General features: G+C 40.0%; 1 protein-coding gene across 1 annotated transcript in view; it reads right to left on the reverse strand.

Annotated features, from left to right (window-relative positions):
• Window positions 1–11,486, reverse strand: part of b3gat2 (beta-1,3-glucuronyltransferase 2 (glucuronosyltransferase S)) — a 47,433-nt gene extending 35,947 nt beyond the window's left edge. Inside the window, 1 exon segment of the mRNA XM_034122098.1 lies at window positions 10,524–11,486. Coding sequence (XP_033977989.1) covers window positions 10,524–11,057 — 534 coding nt within the window. The 5' untranslated portion in view covers window positions 11,058–11,486.
• Between the last annotated feature and the right edge of the window lie 7,610 nt (window positions 11,487–19,096).

Below are 19,096 nucleotides of genomic sequence, written 5' to 3' on the forward strand. Positions count from 1 at the left end.
GGAAATGATCTGCGGTATGTCTCTCCCAGCATACACGCCGTTTGATTGGCTAGAGCTTGAACTGTCAGATTTGCGTACACGGGATTTGATTGGCTGACGCTTCCTCCTCAGCTTCAAAAGTTGAACATTGTTCAACTTTGGATCTTGAAAATCCTGAGAATCTCCGCTCGCCTGCCCACAATGCATTTCGGCGAAAGCGAAAAAAAGTGACGTCACCCCATTCAAAGTGAATGGGCAGAAGCGTTTCAAGATTTTTTAACGCTGCCGTGGAGACGGCCCGTAAGTGTACTTTGAAAAGAAAATGTCCTGGAAAGATCTTTAAAGGAGTTCACGTAAGATTAAGCACACCTATGAAGAGCAATGATATGGAATTCAATCCATCATTTTTGGATATGTGTGCTGATGTGAGTCAAAGACTAGAATAATTGCGGGATAAAATATAATTTTGTTATTCTACTCTATTCTTCCTCTGATAAAATGTGCTGGGATAAGAAGTCTCTGGCCTCATTCTCCACACTCTGTTTGCCTCACTGATGAATCAATATCTTCACCAGAGGGCAGACGCTGCACTGAGATAATAATTCATCTTCGCCGCACATAAAAAGTGTTTTCAGATGCCGCTGTGTGCACAACATCTCACAAGTCCTGACAAATTACAAAACGGACAGCTCCGTGAGTAAATGGATGTTTTAAACAAATAAACAAAAGAAAAGCTGGGGGTGAAAAATAGCCTGCTGAGAGGAATCATATTTCAGCCAGGATGTCTGGAGGCACTGAGACTCATTTGGTATCTGACTCCCTTTCCTGCAAACAAATAAGGTGAGAAGGGAATGGTGTTTACACACAGAGACCCCTAATGATGGAGTATATGAATTCCATTATGGATTGTCTCGCTTCCTGCCTCCTGCCACAGTGAAAGAGCTGTCATGTGTCGCCCGCGCACCGGGACAAGTGTTGGGTTGCTGCGTGTGATTTTAATCAAGTGTATTTTTATCTGTGTGTCATTAATATGCATGGCGGAGGCAATCGGAGGAATGGAGGGAGGAAATGAGCTGGAAGAAAAATGAATGCATCAAATTAGAGTGGCTGAGGTGGTGCTATGAGAACGTGATGCAATAGAGCATGATATGTGTGCAGGTTTAATGTGTTATGGGTTTATGTGATAAAAAATGAGAGAGGACGGTGCGTGCTTATTGGGTGTGTGTATGTGTTTGAATCAGTCTATAAGGTACATATACTGTAACCTCACAGTGTTTCTTTCCCATGGGGGAACTACCTGATTGTGTGCATATTATGTACATGCTCAGGTGTATTTTACAATTATGTATTACAAAATTATTTTGTCATTTGGATTACTCATTGTTCAGAAAGTTCATTATTTTGTAAATCATCCTATTGGACAAAACACCCATAAGTCCAACAGTCTGTTCTCCCCAGAAAACACGCATTGCTCTGAAGGCTGATTGCTCTGAAGATCAATCTGCTTTTAAGACTCTTAGCTTTTCCCGTTTTGCAAATCCTTGATTCCTCTCCTCAACTCCTCTCCTCCTGTATAAGCCCCATTATGGGATCCTAATCAGACGAATGCAATGTCTTTCCGAAAATTGCGACAAATAAGAGAAACCTAGATTTGTTTGTGTTTTATACTACTGTATGTGACCTGACTTCCTCCTTTGCTCCTATTATAATTACTACAACCTAAAAGTAGCTGCCAAACAAAAAGCATTAATATGGGTCATAATAGAGTGGTGCAATGATGACTATTTTTGCAAGAGCACCCTCGACAAAAAGCAATGGATTTTGGTACATTGCAGAAAATAAGCTCTGTGGGACACATGTTTGATATTTATCACGTTCTGGTAAGCAGGATGATCTCCACATACTAGCACCACTTTGTGATTTTTGAATTGTAAATGCACTTGGCAGAAATCTAAATCTAACGTAAACGAACCGCGAAGATTAGGACGGACTCTTGATGACGTTCAGTAGTTTATTTGGTCAATTGATAGCAACTGCCGTTTTTACTACCAATAGAAACTTGGAACTTCAAGAGTGGGATATTTACTGAAGTATTTTTTGTTGTAGAGCAAAACGATAACATCTGTAAGCTTATGTTAACCACAGAGCTTGTTTTAGTCATCTGACCGAAACACGTTAAAAAAAACATTGACTTGGAGACGAGGCAAGCGGAAGTGGTAAAGTGCTCACTAACTCCCGGGTGTTTGGACTCATTCCCTTACCACTCTATAAGCTGTCTTTGGCCTTGTTTTTAGAGGGAGGACTAAAGCAATATTTCACAAACAGATCAAAAAGTTTGATCGCCATTTTTTTTGTTTGACCTAAAACTGAACTTTATAACTTTCATACATTTATATCAGGCCTGCTAAATTAGCAACAGAGTGTACATCACATAATAATAATAATAATAATAATAATAATAATAATAATAATAATAATAATAATAATAATAATAATAATAATAATAATAATAATAATAATAATAATAATAATAATAGTAACAATAATTATTGATATTTCTATAGCGCTTGTCGTAGACTCTAAGTCGCTTTACAACAAGGGGAGGGTGACACAACATTGATGGGGTCACAAAGTTGACTACAATGTCTTCAACCATTGCAGGTCAGCGTGAACGTTTGCTATACTAGGAATCCTTGTATGTAGGCGAATTGATCACAAAACATGATAGACACAACATAAAGAAAGCCTGGCCAAAAAGAACGGTTTAACATTTTGGACAAATAACATCTTTGATGACCTTGAGGACTTGACAAGCTGTGAAGACATTGGATAAAGTGAAAAAACTTTTTTGGGACATTATCTCTCTCAAGGTTGACCTTTCACAAGTCCTGATAAGAAAATGTTGTCAAATTCATTATTTATTTTGTTGAAACAGGTTCAATGAATGTCAGATTTAAAAAAAGAAATGCATCCAAATGTCTGTCACACAAAGTGCTGATAAAGGGCAAAATGGGGATTTGAAGAAGGAGCATTGGCAGTAAAGCTGCATATTCAGAAAGAAAATCAGCGGAAATAAGCAGCCAGATGGTGCAGAGCGCCTTTTTACATTCACACTCGCCCTTAAAAGCCTTATACCTTTCTGTCAACTTCCTGTCTCCCCTTCATTATCCTCCCACTAACCTCGACATGGACAATTTCTCCTGGCGAGGTTCATCTCCTTGCTGCTTTGCTTCCCTGACATTACAACCCTCCCCCCACCCTCGCTTCTCCCACTACACTATGTAATTATGATAATTGCTCATAGGGGTTTGAGGAAATTGAATTTCCCATTTCTCCAATTTTCCGTTGCTCTACCTTCATCCCACAAGTGTCTCTTTGTGCTGGTCCCCTCTGCCATCCGACCCATGAGGCTTTGGAGGACTTGAGGCTGCCGCTTGTGCACTTTAATCAAATATATCCTTAATGTTGCATGTGCCTTTGGATCACTGATTAAAATGGAAACACTTACATCCATTTTAACTAATACTAACACTATGAATGCAAAGCTGGGTTTCAACCACTAATACACAATGTGAAACGAAGTAGAAGTAGAAAAGGTTGCAAGACTTCATGTCAGCTTAAGACATTCACCAGTGGGTATTTACTGACTTATTTTACGTCATCCAACAAAAAAAGAAAATCTTTTTAGCTTGTGTTAACCACAGGCACCCAACCAAAAACTTGTTCGCAAAACATTTACTTTAAGTCAAGTGAACTGGAAGTTGTAAAATGCTGACTAATTTCTGTGTTTTAGGAGTAATTCCGGCACCACTCTATATCCAAACTAATAATATATCATGACCATTACACAGGCTAGACCAAGTATGATACCAATTGAGGTCACACTTCCAAAAAGGGGATAGTATCGAAGTACCTGCTCCCTAAGAAGTAGTAGCTGCGACTGTTATGTCGCAGCTACTACTGTTATGTCCCCCCTAATTATTTATAAGAGTTAAATAATTAAAAAAATAAGGTTGCCTGGCAGACAGGCTGCTGCAGCTGAATCAAACAGCTCTGTCATGCAGCCGTCAGCTAGAAAACCCTCTTTGCTTAGAGTCAGCCTTTCAGGAATGCAGAGGGTGAAAAAAGCACCGCTTAATTTTCCTGATTGCTTGTTACTCGTCCAAGTTTAAATGGGTACCTTCAATTAAAAAGTGACCCGAGTTGGGGTCAAAATAATAACCTCATGACCTGCGAAGTGCCAGATACTCCTGTCACTTTCTCTAAAATTAACTATAATTAGCCAAATTCTGTTTTATTTTATTTGATATGTCTTCACAGCAAAGGATTGTTGGTCGGAATCAATCCCCAGCTGCAATGTGGTGCAGATGTTGAGTTGGAGATACACGTTCTGATAACTTTAACAACTTTAAGTCCATATCAAGCCCCTAGGAAGTGTTGAAGCTAATTTGTGTACAACTCATTGGGTCCAAAAACATTTTTTCACATCTGACAAAAGGAAAGAGATGTCTGTAAATCAGTCGGGCTTAAGCTAAACGCAACTCTGGGCCCAGTTAGGGTTTTTTTTGTACTCGAGAGTTAGGCCATTCTGGCTTCATGAGCCACAGAGTAACTTTCATGGGAAGGAACAGGGCCCAGCCTTCCACGCTGTATCAATTTCTCCTTATTCATCCATGGTCCAGCTTCATGGTCAACTCTTAAAATGCACTATTGGACCCATCAAATTTACTCTGGAACCATATGGACACCCAGGGTGAGAATTATGAGAATTTCATAAAACATCCATCAAGAATAAGGTAAAAGGAAACAATAAAAGTATATTTATGTTATGAAGTAAACCATGTACTGACGAAAGACAATGTGCAAGCATTATGTTCCAGTCTTGCGTTTTCTGACACCCTATTGACTGCAAGTGGGTGACTCAGCCGGAATGTGTCGTGTGCATAATAAACCCTGACAAACTGAGACCTGACTAATGTTCGCAGCAGAGAATACATCCTCTAACTCAATGCTAAAGGACCTGACTTCTCACTCTGAGGGGAGAAGAGAGAATGGAGATGCTTGTTAAACATTTGCCACAAACCAATGTTGTTTTCATAGGGGGGAAAGCAAGGGGAAATGTAACATATTTTGCTCATTACTCTGTGGTAGTGTGTCGCCCCCATTCAAAGCAAAAGAGCCTGGGAAGATACTTTCATGTAATCAACAAGCAGGCAGGAATGAGGCTGATTTTGTCCCAGCAGGAGTTCCTCATTTGTTAATTGGGCAACTTAAGTTCATAAATGCATTGTCTTGTGCTCTAATGACAAAATTATATAAAAATGTGTTTTTTCATGTTCAAATCTACATGGAAATAATCCTCCAAAAGCTGTCTAATGTCCAAATACACATTCAATTATAGGAATGATTAGTTACGTTATTCTACTGAAGCTATAAGCAAGTACAGTTGTACAAATATCCATGTTCAAACTATATAAGTAATTACAGTATTGATTTTAAATTATTGTATTGGTTTTTAAAAGCTTTTAAAGGTCCCATGTCATGGCCATGTCTACTGATCATAATTCCATTGTTGAGGTCTACTAAAATACATTTATATTGTGCAATTTTCCAAACTCACATTGGTTTCTCATACAGCATCTCTGGATAGTATGTGTATTCACTCTCTGTCCTTAACGGCTTGTTGGAGCTCCTTCCCCCCCTCCTACCTGTGAGCCCAGTGGCCGTCTGCGAGACAGTGAGACACAGCGAAACCCAGCCCGAAACACACACACACCCGCAGCCTAGCTGGGAGTTTGTGTGTGTGCTCAGGACACACACAAACTCCCAGACAGTGAGCGGACAGCTCACACTGTCCGCTCCTCGCAGCAGCGAGCCTCGCAACGTCCCGCCGAGTGTGTGTGTGTGAGGAAGTCCGTGGATTGGTCCAAAGGTCACGGCTCCGCAGATTAGTCCAAATGGACCAATCTGCGGAGCCGTTACGTTACGTTACGTCACGTAGTATTGATTTTATTTTGGGTTTATCAAGCACCTTGTGATAGCCATTGGAAGATGACACAAATGTCTGGGTTGTTGGAGAAATTCAATTGTACATTTACAGTATACAGTAAGTGTGCTGTGTATTTTTTAAAACACTTAAAATGTATTTTATTGGAGTACATTACTCACATGCCATGTGCATGTTGTACTAGTTATTTGTTGCTATAATCCTCATAAAAACAGGACATAAAACAGGACAAGGACTGTGGATTCATTTTGCCAGCATGAAAACCCATAACTTGACCTACTAATCAAGAATTATTATTGCAAAGTCACGGTAAAATAATATTTGATTTGAAAAGATATCAATATTCTAGTTCTTGCAACAACATAAGTTTCTTTAATATGAAGCTGCCACCCACAATAAGCACAGTAATGGCGCATTTCCACTGCAGGGCCTCGCACGGCTTAGTACGGTATAGTTAGGCCTTGGTAGGCCAGGCTCACTTTATGCTGCGTTTCCATTACAGTTTAGTAGCTGGGGCAGTAACTATAGTAACGCAGTGTAGGCGGAGCCGTGACGTCATCTTCAATGCGAACCACAGAAAAGCAACATCAGCCGTTAGCTGTTAGCACTCAAGCTCACAGCTCCTCATATATGTTCAGAAACTAGACAAAAGTTAAACAAGTACAAACCACAGACTGTCTGTGTCATGGCGAATACAGTCGCTGGTTTATTTATGTCTGTATAGGCCGTTGTTGTGAGTGTGGACGGTCGGAGCATACACTGCGTTAGCTTAGCCAATCTCCATTTAGAAAACACGCATTTTAAAAGGTTTTTCACCTGCCGTCTGTCTGCAGACTTGTCACAGCATTAATTCATGGTTTTTACTAACCGGTATCAGTATGTTGTTACTTCAGCATCATTTTGAAACGTGTAATTAAATGACGGTCAAATATGTTCATTTTGTTGTAGTTGTAGCCCCCTTTGCCAGCGATTCTCTCACTAGTTTAGCATATTCAGCCCGGTTGTTGGCCCGGAAAGAACCTGGATTTTGGAGGGCCAGAAGAACTGTAAAAAAGTACCCGTTAGCCGGAACTACCCCTAGTGGAAACGCAACAAAAAACGGGCCGGTTTTGGCACGGCACGCTTAAACCATGCTACGCGCTGCAGTGGAAATGTGCCATAACTGTCATCAGTCTAAAGCCTTCAGACACTTTCCTCAGGTTATTACTGCCGTATGACAGCTTATTATCTCTTTACGACAGGCCATTACCTGCACAGAGGAGCTGGGTAATGAAAAAGGCAGGAGGAAAGGCTGTGCTATCAACAAATCAAAGAGATACTTTTACACTGAGATGCAAGCCAGATATATTATGCTGAGACTATGTGTAAAGCTGCACATTGTGAAAGATGTGCATTTTGCCCATCTGTTACTATGGGTACTTCCCCTGCTTCATACAGCTGATCTATGTCATTGGTTGCACTTTCAAAGGTCAAGGTCAAAGTTGAAATAATTTGAAATTTGATCATAGCACTTTTTGAGCAGGATGGGAAACAATGAAAAAGATGGCAGCTTCAGGGTAATGTAAGTCACACTACACTGGGTTCAGAAGAGTGGTGTAGGAATGAGTGCTAAAACTTAAAAATGAGTTAGCATTTTACCACTTCTTGTTCTGTCGTCTCAAAGTTAATTGTTTTTTTAACGTGTTTTTGGATGGATACCTGAAATAAGGTCTGTGAATAAAAAAAGCTGAAGAAATGTTAAAGTGTTGTTCTACGACATAAAGTAAGACAGTAACTACCACTAGTGAATGTCCAAAGCCTCTCTCTTAAAAAACACTGGTTGCTAACAACTGACAAAAGAAACTACTAAACGTCATGACACCGAACACTGTCCGCCTTTAGCTTAGCCTGCTGTCGTTTTATTTTATCGCCTAATGTTAGCCTAACTTCTGGCCATTGCTTTTATGCTTCAAATATCAATGTTATGTAAATGTGTAGAGATTATCCTACTAAGCAAAACGTGTAAGTATCTTCATGGTTTGTTTCGAATAGATCTTGTTTTTTGCAATATTCTAAAATCCAATGCAACAACCCTTTTGCTTTTTACAAATTTCCGGGTCGGCCAACAAAAATACGTCATCACTGCACCACTCTATGCAAACTGATCCTACCCACACGCTATGTATCGCACTTTTAAACATGTTGTTGATGTTGTAAACTAAAACAGTACTACTTGGCTAAGTTAAGGAAAAGATCAGGATCTGTGTTATAATAAATATGTTTGAAGAGTTAAATTGTCTAATCAATCAGGCTCTGTTCTCAAGTCAGAACCAACCGATGGGATAAAGATGAGCTAAAGAACAGAAATAAATGGCCCAACTACGTAAATGTGTCTTTGGTTAATCCTGCTGTTTTCAGAACACATTTGTAAACTCAGATTGCATTTAAAAGAAGATGAAAAAGCCTTATTGAATAAGCATGTTGCAATGCAAACAAACCATTTTTACCCTACAAAGGGCCAGTAAAATGCTCAAGTATTTAGTTCTTCAGTGTATTATTCAGTGCAGCCTTATCACACAATTTATGTTTTGCATTCTGAACATTTTATTATTGTTGAAAATTACAGTGATTTAAGAATTGTGGCTGGCTATCATTGAATGGCAGTAATCAGAGGGAGCAATCAGAAATCAGAGAAGATTCTATCAAAGTGTTTATGCATTTATGAGAGTGAGAAGATGTTTTGTTGTTTCTGCAGCTGGTCTTTCTACATTATCTAGAAGTCAATTGAATATTGTCCCTAACCCTTGGAGAGCGGCTGCGGCCGTTTGATGTGAAAGAAGATACCTACATTACCTTACAAAAATGTACTCTGAGACATAAATAGACTTGAGTTGCAGTACATTGAGGTATCAACCAGGTTGATATACTGGTATATCATCAAGCGTGTTGGTCAACTAAGATTTACAGACTACAGCTAAACACACAGTCCTGCCAATTAATTCTTGTGGATCAGTAGAAAAATAAACAGCAGTGGTGGTGACAAATATTTTAAAGAACTGGTCCCTCTGTTGTACCAAAACACCCCAAACCCCAGAATGTCCATCCATCTCTCTCATCACTATTTTTGTCAGTCAGTACTTCTTTCTTACTCTTCATACGTTCTTTCCCTCACTCCGAATCAAGTGTCTAAAAAATGTCAGTTATTTTAATACTAGAATACATTGGTTTAACGACAGCTTGAGAGAAACAAGCGCTTCAAAAACAATTGGGTCTGTTGCCTCCCATTGTTTTAAATAAGGCTCCAGTCGGCTCCCATAAGCATGAAACAACTCTGCATTTCAATGTTTGAATTCCTTGGAAGCAATCCCATTTAGGGACAGTCTAACAAAGGCTGTTCCTAAGCGGCATAATGGTTGGAGCGCTGTACAAAAGTAGCAGGACATGTGGGTCACAGTCCGTTTACACTCGAAGTGCTGATGAAATGGAAAAAAGGGTTCACAAATGCTATCAAATCAATATTCAATAATTGAACCGGGTGTGCAGGGCTGTTTGTAATAGGTTCTAACAATTCTGTCCATGTAGAAAATTGATTTAATCAAGTATGTTAAGTACAATTCTCCTGAAACGAACAATTCTTTCTTTAAAAATCATTTTCTAGATATATCGTTTCACTGTTTGGTCTATAAATTGTGACAGAATAGTGAAATATTTCGGTCTCAGTTTCTCCAAGGTGAAGTCTTTAACACTCTTGTTTTATCAGTCCAAGACCAAAGTATATTCATTGATATAAAACTGAGAAATCTAGATATTTGAGAGGTTGAAACAGCTTTTTCTGACATCCTGATGCCTACCCGTACCTCCCGGCAAATCCCAAAATTGGCATCTTCTGAGGAGTTGGGGCAGCCTCGTTGACACAACAGAGCACACAGCGAGTGGCTACTGGTCTAAGGAGGCACCGCCCAGTCACTTAAAGCCACCAAAAAAACCTAATAATGCATAACTCAAGGAGCCTGCCTCAAGTGGCCATGTGATGAACAGCAATTTTTGGCAACAATTTTGACACAACATTACAATGCTGTTGACTTGTTTATGCATCAATATTAATTATCGTTAAATTATGTAAAAGTATGATGCTGGAACGGGTATGCTGCAGATCCCGTTTCTGAATGGCTGTCCCGGAAAATGGTGCGTTTGGTCACGCTTTCCTTCAGAAGTAACATTGTGTTGTTTAGCGTGTATTTTGCTACTTTTTTATTCATTTTACCATATAGATTTTATCTCAATGTTTTTTTATCTGGTTAAATAAAGGTTAAATAAAAAAAAATAAAAATAAAACCATAGCCTGGGCTATTGTTTTTATTTTATGTGTTGACTTGAATCTTAAACTCCATGTGGATGTTTCAAACTCGTGTTTTTGAAACTAAAATTCTTAAGTTTAAAAACTAGCTTACAGCTAACGTTAAAGGGCACATGTTGTAACTCCCATGATGCTCTTGGGAGCTGAGCAGGACAGACAGTGACAACAGGAGGACTGAGGGGGTGATTAAATGTCGCTTACCTCCTCAAACAGCTCGAGGCTGTATGTGTTGTCATCATCCGCGAAGAACACCACCCCGGTGTCCCGCCTGTTCCGGTGCTGGCGGAGCCACGTTAGAGCCACATTTCTCTGTTCAGTGGCGCGTGGCATCCCGGTGCGCTTGAACCTGCGAGGAGTGAACACGTGCAGGTGAGTGTACGGCACGCCGCACCGCGCCAAGAAGCGCGCCACCAGCTCCGTGTTAGTGGTCGAGTCCTCCACTACGATCCAGTGCAGCCGGGGCACCTGCCTGAAGGCGTGGGACAGACGGGTGAGCTCCGCTTTCTGCACCGGACGGGTGTAAGTCGGGGTGATGGCGTAGATAACCGGGAGAGCGGACTGGTTCTGGGTGCCGGTCCCCCCCGGTGTGCCGGTCCGGGCAGCCCGCTGAACCCTGCCGGTCCGCCCGACTCCTGGAGTCCGGATCGCCCTTTTACTGTCGATATCGATCATGATGATGACAATCAGGACCCAGGGCAGCAGGATGAAGAAGCGGCTGAAAAACACTGATTTCATGGCGAGGCTTAAGTTACCATAAGCTCCTCACTCCATCACAAACAGAGGACCGACACTCCAAGAACCCTTCGTTTAAATCCTTTGATGTTCTCAACCAAACAGCAGAAATAGGTTAATTTAAAACAACGTAAAACCGTTCCCCCGTCCCAGCGGGACCGTTTCCCCGGACTCCCCCTCCTCCTCCTGCCTCTCTCCTCTCCTCTCGAAAGGGACTTGAGTGCTTCTTCGTCGTCCTACCCTCCTCCAGCTCACTCTCTCATGAGCCCGGTTACATTCCCATGTTGTGCCGTCCTTCACTGCTATTTCCAGAGGAGAAACAACCAGCCGGAGCGGAGAGGTCCTCCGTGCAGCGGGCGGTGAGAAGCCACCGATGAGCGCCGCCTCGGAGCATCACTTGGCGGGGACGGAGCCCTGCTCTGAGTGAGGAGGAGGGAGGAGCAGGTGCACAGCGAGGAGGAGAGGCGGAATAGAGGAGAGAATCTGGGGAGGGAGAGAGCAAGCCAGAGGGGAGAAAGATGGGAGTGGGGGGGGGGGGGGGGGGGGGTTCTGAGCTGATAGAGAGGCCGAGAGACAAATAGGCGCAGAGAGAGAGAGAGGGAGAGAAAGAGAGAGAGAGAGTCCTATCTTATACTGTGTTTGTCAAATGTTTAATAATGAAAAGTGCACCTCGAGGGGTCTTTATGAAAAGTTCCGGGGTCAAAAGACACATTTCATAAATTGATCACTCCATCATTAGGCAGTTTATTCTCAAGACAATAACTGAAAAGGCTTTTTGCCTTAGGGCAGAGGATGAAGAAGTACTCAGATCTTGTACTTAAAGGTGGGGTAGGCAGTGGCGTTTTTGTACAAAAGTGGTGGGGCACAAAAAACGTAGATGTTTATATATAAGCTTCTGCAGTGAGGTTCATGGCTGGTGAGGCACTGGCACTGACTCTTCAGGTTTACAAATATTATATTTGGACCTAAATCAAAATATTCTATTATTTTCAAAAGCTATTTTAGTCTGATGCTTCGATTCATTTTAAACAGACAGTTCAACAAAAAGATACCCAAAAAATGTAATTTTATCATTTAAATATTGGATTGTTCTCTCTTAGTAAGATCCCATTTTCAATAAAATGGTGGTCTTACCTTGACTTGAAGATGAAGTCCATTTGCCTATCCCTCTGGACAAAAATCTCTATTACTTTTTTGTAAAAGTCCTCCTTATTTTCTTGTACTGTAGTTTCAAAAGTCGAATCATAAGTCTAATCGATAGATTTATGATCGATAGATTTATGATTAGAAAATTATAAAAGTAGGGTAGACATGTGGATATTATCCGGCTGAACAAAACGTGCATTTATCTAAGAGGTACGTTTCCCACAGATCTTATTTCGAGCTATTTTCTAAAATCCTATGGAGAAATCTCATTGCTTTTTTGTTGAGGGAACCCATGCGCAGCTTACTTCCGGGTTTTAGGACGCGTCACTACACCTCTCTCGTCTCCTCTTCACACACTACACTTTTCGCGGCACACGTATTTACAGCCAATCAGTTCTGAATTATGTGAGATGACGTATGGTGGGGATGGCAGCTCAGTGCCCCTATGGTCATTATTTTTTTGCCACACACATTAAATAGAAAAATACTCTGAGCATGCGCAGTGTAGTTTTTACAGTCACCATTCACTTAGACAGTGAGAGGGAGGGGCATGATCGGGTTTTGTCCCACATGGCTCAAAACGGTTCAATAGGCACACTGTAGACACTAATTAGAAGAACACAGACTAAAACAGCAATGTACAGACGAATCAGATGATTAAACATGATCTTAAAATATATTTTATATATATATATATATATATATATTCTTTTTTGCATTTTTTTGTAATTATTATTTTTAATACTTTCTGCTGACACTAGGTGGGGCTGTGCCACTGGGGGTAGGTAATTTTGGAGAAACCAGCTCGAGTGCGCTAGAATTTGAAAATACACAGCCGGAAAAAATCTGCCACTTCCTTACAGAGCCCCTCCTCCAACACACACGAACGTGCACATGACCAATGAGGGCACGAGATAAGTTTGTGCACAGATGGAAGGCTGACAGGCAGGTAGGCCATCCACTTATTTTAGCCGGGCCGGCTAAAATGATTGGTCGTGCTTTTTACAGTACTACGGCTTCCACAGATGACATTTTTTTATGTATTTTTTGTCAAAGCATTTTAGATATTCATTGCTATCGGGATGTTAAGAGCATTCCATGGAATAAAACAAAAAGTGTATCTCGAGCCGGTTTCTCAAACTTACCTACCCCACCTTTAAGTAAAAGTATAAGTACCAGAGTGTAGGATTACTCTGTTACAAGTAAAAGTCCATGCATTCAAAATGTTACTCAAGTAAAAATACAAAAGTATTAGCTTAAAAAAATACTTAACGTACCAAAAGTAGAAGTAGTCATTGTGCAGATTGGTCCATTTCAGAATAATATATATGATATGTTTTGATTATAATTGTTGATCATTAAAGTGTTCTCAAAGCTGGTAAAGGTGCAGCTAGTTTTAATGACTTTGTATACTGCAGGGTAGCTTGTGAATTTACTGCAGGTGTAACTAAAGTCTGATTTAAGACTTGATTATATTTCACATCATTCCTCCAGATCTGTAAAGTAACTAAAGGTATTAAATAAATGTAGTGGATTAAAAGAACAGTATTTCTCTCTGAATGGGGTAGAAGTACAAAGTAGCATAAAATGGAAATACTCAAGTAAAGTACAAGTACCTCAAAATTATACTTAAGTACAACTTGAGTAAATGAGTACACTTCTGCTATATGGCAGTATGTCACTGTTAGACCACGATCAGGCTTGGGGAGCAATGGATTATCAGAAATCCTTCATTAGTCCCAAAGCGGGGAAAATGACAACGAAGTTAGAATACATGTTTAAAGTAACCTTCCAAACCCGACCACGATTAATCAGACTGATGGAAAAAACGTGTTGATTGCAGCCCTACTTTAGATTCAGCTCTTTGGAACCATCACTTGTTCTATTATATAACTATTTGTACTGTAAGTTAATAAAATGTTTAGTCATTATGTTTGACTTTACTGGATATTTCACTGTGTGTGTACAGACATGAAACATGCGAGAAGACTGAAAAAGGGATTTGTGGTGTAAGCTGAAGTATGTACTGAGTCATTAAATAGATTAGTTGATTTTCAGAAAATGTATCAAATTGCAATTTTTCATGGAAGCTAAATACAAAGCAAGCGCTGATTCCAGCCTCTCACAAGTTATTTTTCTCAGATTTTCGATTCATTCTAATGTAACAGTAAAATGTCTTTGAATTTGTGGTTTGGACAAAACAAGCACTTAAAGGCTGCCCAAAGCACACCTTGGGCATTTTTGCCTAGTTTTTCAAATAAATAAACGTGAGTCCTTAAAAACACTGAACTCATGAAGATGTCGTGATGAGACCAGATGGGTATTTGGAGTGTTAGAAATCCAAATTAAGGGACACAATATATTGTCACGGGCATGTTGTTCGAGTGCGACCTTTTCTCGCCCCTTTTCCAGACATTTCACTATAGTCACAAAGGCCAAAAAAGTAAGTTGTATGACAAATACACAACATGCAAACCAGACGATCCCGTAGAAGGAGCCGGTCACAAGGTAGCCAGGGATTTCCTGCTTTATTATCCTCTATTTGACTCTAAATGGGATCATAATGTTTAATGTGTTATTATACACTGCCCGTCCAAAAAAAAAGTCACCAACTGGATTTAACTAAGCAAATCGGTAAGAGCCTTCCACTGGATAATTACTGCAGTGACTAATGTGTTAAGTTCAAGTTATTTAACCCTAGCTGATGCTGTGAGTAGCTTCTAATTTCTTAAACAACCATGTCGGAAGACATCTGTGGTCGTGGAAAGGATGTTAATCAGTTTCAGAAGGGTCAAATGATTGGCCTGCATCAAGAAAGAAAAATAACAAAGGAGATTGCTGAAACTACTAAAACCGGGTTAAGAATTGTAAATGCATTATTAAAACCAAATCAATGAATCCAGATTGACCCTGTTCCAGAGTGATGGGCGCATCAGGGTAAGAACAGAGGCGGATGAAGTGATGTACCCATCATGCCTAGTGCCTACCGTAAAGCCTGTGGGGGTAGTGTTAGGATCTGGGGTAGCTGAAGTTGGTCAGGTCTAGGTTCAGCAACATTAATTTCCCAAAGAATGAGGTCAGCTGACTACCTGAATATACTGAATGACAATGGAGTTTTTCTTCCCTGACGGCCATCCATATTCCAAAATGACAATGCCAGGAGTGAATGAGTGCTTCAGGGAGCATGAGACATCCTTTACACATGGATTGGTCACCACAGAGTCCAGACCTCTATTGAGAATCTTTGGTGTGTGCTGGAGAAGACTTTGCGCAGCGGTGCGACTCTCCCATCAGCAATACAAGAACTTGGTGGAAAATGTATGCAACTCTGGACAGTTTGTTTGTTTTGAAAGAATGAGTGGGGATTCTATAATGGCAACCGTTTTGCCTCAACTGTTTGTTGTTCTATCGTTTCCTATGTGTCTTTAAAAAAAATGTATTAATTATTCATTAAATATAGTGTTGGTATGTTTCTTTTATTTGTACGAAATGAAACTTTCTAACATGTTGAAAATGCCGAACGTAGAGTATTCAAAGCCCCACTCACTCAGTGAAAATAAAAGTATAAGGCATGTCTACGGTATTGAATAGTGAATCTGGGTCGCTTTGGTTTTGAGCGTCAGCTAAAAGCATTGTATTGTGATGTCATATTCTCATGGACTTCTAGACATCCTGACTCTTTTTGCACTCTAACTCTTTTTTTCTCTCTTTTTGCATCCAGTGAATTCACCCCCCCTGCTGGAGATTAGAGCAAATGCATATTTAAGACAATTTGAGAACTTCTGCAATGTGCACTGTGATGTTGGCCCAGCGAAAACTGTCACACAGCAGAGCTAACAGGACTGATGTTTGCTGCTGTTATGTGGAGGAGTGTTATCAACAAATAGTGAAAGAAAACAATCTATGACCGGTCACGGCCCTGTGTTAAGGGTATGCATGACTCTTCGATTTAGGACCAGAAGCCAACCAAAAAGGCACAAATATTATGAAAAGAATATCTGTTACTATGGTATTATAATGTACATTATAAAACCACTTTTATTTTCTTTAGCAAATCCATTAAAAAATATCCTCTGAATAAATTAAAGTGATATTTTCATTTTAGTTATGTGGCCAAAAGAGTGTCTCTTCAAAAGTAAAAACATATTTGTTGTACTGTATATGGTAACTTCATGTTAATTATATGACAATAATGGTGTTCCTTTAAAAGTAAAAACCTTATTTTCATACAGTAAAACATGGAATCAAATTCCAAAATGATGTTGGCAGTACTAACATATTTCTACTGTGATAGTAGCAAAAGTTCTTTATATTCTTTACTCAATATTGTATTTTCAGGATATCTTTTTGCGAAAGAAATGTGTAAACTATTGAATCAACTCCAATGTTAACCATTCAATCATCATTATTAAATCCTTTTGGCATGACGGAAGTAATAGTAAATAGTACTACAACTGCCTTTTTTTAATGATAAAACACAATCTTTTGTTTTGTACAGTGTAGTTTCTCCTATTTCTTGCATCTATCTGACTATACAAGGTGGTATTTACGTACAGCATGGGGTCAGCTGGGCCACTAGTCCATTGTGAATCCATGCAGAGGTTCCAGAAAGCTCTGAATAGGAGAGGGAGCTCCTGGCTTACTGCTGTTCTCCCCTTCAGACGAGAAGCAAATCATTGATGGTTAATTAGGCACACCGCGGATCAGGAGATCTGTCGGGAGGAAAGCGGCGAGAAATCCCTCTGCCTCGCTAATGGAGTCAGTTCACACCAAACTAATTGCAGGCAAACAAGTTCATAATTTAACTGGATGAAAGCAGCTTTAAAAGCCTGGATTAGGTAACAGCCTGGGGAAAAGATTGTGTTTACTGGCAGTACTTTTAAAGCACTATGTTTGGCACTTCCAACAAATTACTTCAGGAGACTTCATATCAAACTAATGCTCATTGATTTGGATGAGCGATTTAACCCAAGTAATAGGCCTCTTAATGATGAGTCACTATATTAAGAGACTGATGTGATGATAACAAATTGCATCCTGGGCTCTATTCCAGTATTAAATTGACATGCTTTATCAAGTTTGATTGCGTGTCCTTTCTTCTGTTTACACACAAGGAAGATGACTCATGAAACATTGTAATGTGCTTTTCATGAGATCATTCTGATTGGCATGCTATACGGATATATGTAGCTAACACAGAGGAAGGACAGCATTTCTAATTCGTATAGGACATTAGAAACAAGCGGATCTAAGAATGGGGATTGCTGGAAAATGTACAACATTGTTTAATCAACGGTTTGGAAACCTTTTTGTAGCAATGATTGACAGTTTTTCTTGTTGAGACTAAGTCTTAGCAGCAAGCCAAATCATGTTTGAGTCTTTGGAATGAATCAACAACTACATCCTCCCCTATGGAATAGTACAACAACGAGCATACTCACTGTCCCAAATAATCCTTCCATCAGAGGTTGCACTTGTCACGCCAGTCCAGTGTCAAATCCTTCCCTGGTCCATCAATCTTTGACCAAATCTTTTCCCATCTCTTCCCTTTGTCACACCTGTCGATCTCTTGTAAAACTGGCTTGTCAGTCACCTATAAAAGCTCAGTGTTTAAATGACAACTGAAAGAACTGCTGTGTCAAAGACAATTGGCATGTTCTAACTATAAATAATTAGACAAATAGATTCATGCCAAAATGTGACTTTTGATGAAACCCATTTCATCAACAACCTTCTTGTTTGGTGTTTAAAAAAAAGAAGATTTCAGCTTTTGGCATTTCAATGTTGTACCTTGGGTTGCCAGAACAGATGGAAAGAGACTGTGTTAATGACAGAAGATAATCCATACAAAAAAAACGACGACAGAGAAGAGAAGCTGTTCGTGTTCATGTGTATGTTATGAGGAAGGTTACTGTATAACCCTGAAGTCACCTCACTTTTATAACTTAGAGCTGATATAGAAGATGGAAGATGGAAAGTATAAAAGAGAAAGCACTGTCTGAAGGGGTAACTCGAAGAAACAAGCAAATAATGAATATATTAAAGCAAATGAGACAGAAAGAGAGAGAACGAACAAATGAGTGGGGGAAGAAAAGAGCAGTTAGAGGAGGAGGGGTAAGATTAATGTTCACTGGTGGAGAAACATCCTGCAGTGTTTGGAGTCAGATCAGATGAAGAAATGCCAGAACCAACTAACAAGAGCGCACCGGCCCGGATGTGCACATACATCACGGCTGAAAATGCAACTTTATGCTAATTCACAGTACAATTCAATTCAGGGAGGGTATTACAAATCTACTCAAAATGGCAACTGGATCACAACACATTTGTCAACACCATTAGCATAGAAATATGTTTCTGGCTTCTAGAGGCTGGTGGGTAACGATACATTCTGCAGCATGATGGGAAGGTTAGTGCTGCTTGACATTTCATGGAAACGGCATTAATTAAGCCAAGAGGGAATTACAGAGTTATATCCTTGCATGATACAGCACTTCTCAATTCGACTCACCCTGAAAAGTACCCAGTATTTTTTTCTAGTTACTCCTCAGGCAATGTTCTAAGCACCTGAGCCGATGCTTGAATTGGAAATAAAATACTGCAGACCACTGATTGGTCAGAGAAATCGCCACCAGCACAAACACATCATTTGTAAATAGCCATGCTATAGTCAGAAGCACCAACTGTGCATGCGGCCAGTTGCAGTTGCTCCGTACATTTTAAACTGTTTAATGCGTTTTATAGAAACAAGGCTGCACCAGGATATATCTGAGGACAATGTTTCCATCGATGGCTTCCGGACTGTTCGGGAAACTTTTCCATCAACGTTTTCATCAATGCTTCCACCAGACCAGATTGCAAACAATGTTTGCACAGAGACGTTCATCATGAGTTCA

The sequence above is a fragment of the Trematomus bernacchii genome, unplaced genomic scaffold (assembly GCF_902827165.1).
Source record: "Trematomus bernacchii unplaced genomic scaffold, fTreBer1.1, whole genome shotgun sequence".
NCBI lineage: Eukaryota > Metazoa > Chordata > Actinopteri > Perciformes > Nototheniidae > Trematomus > Trematomus bernacchii.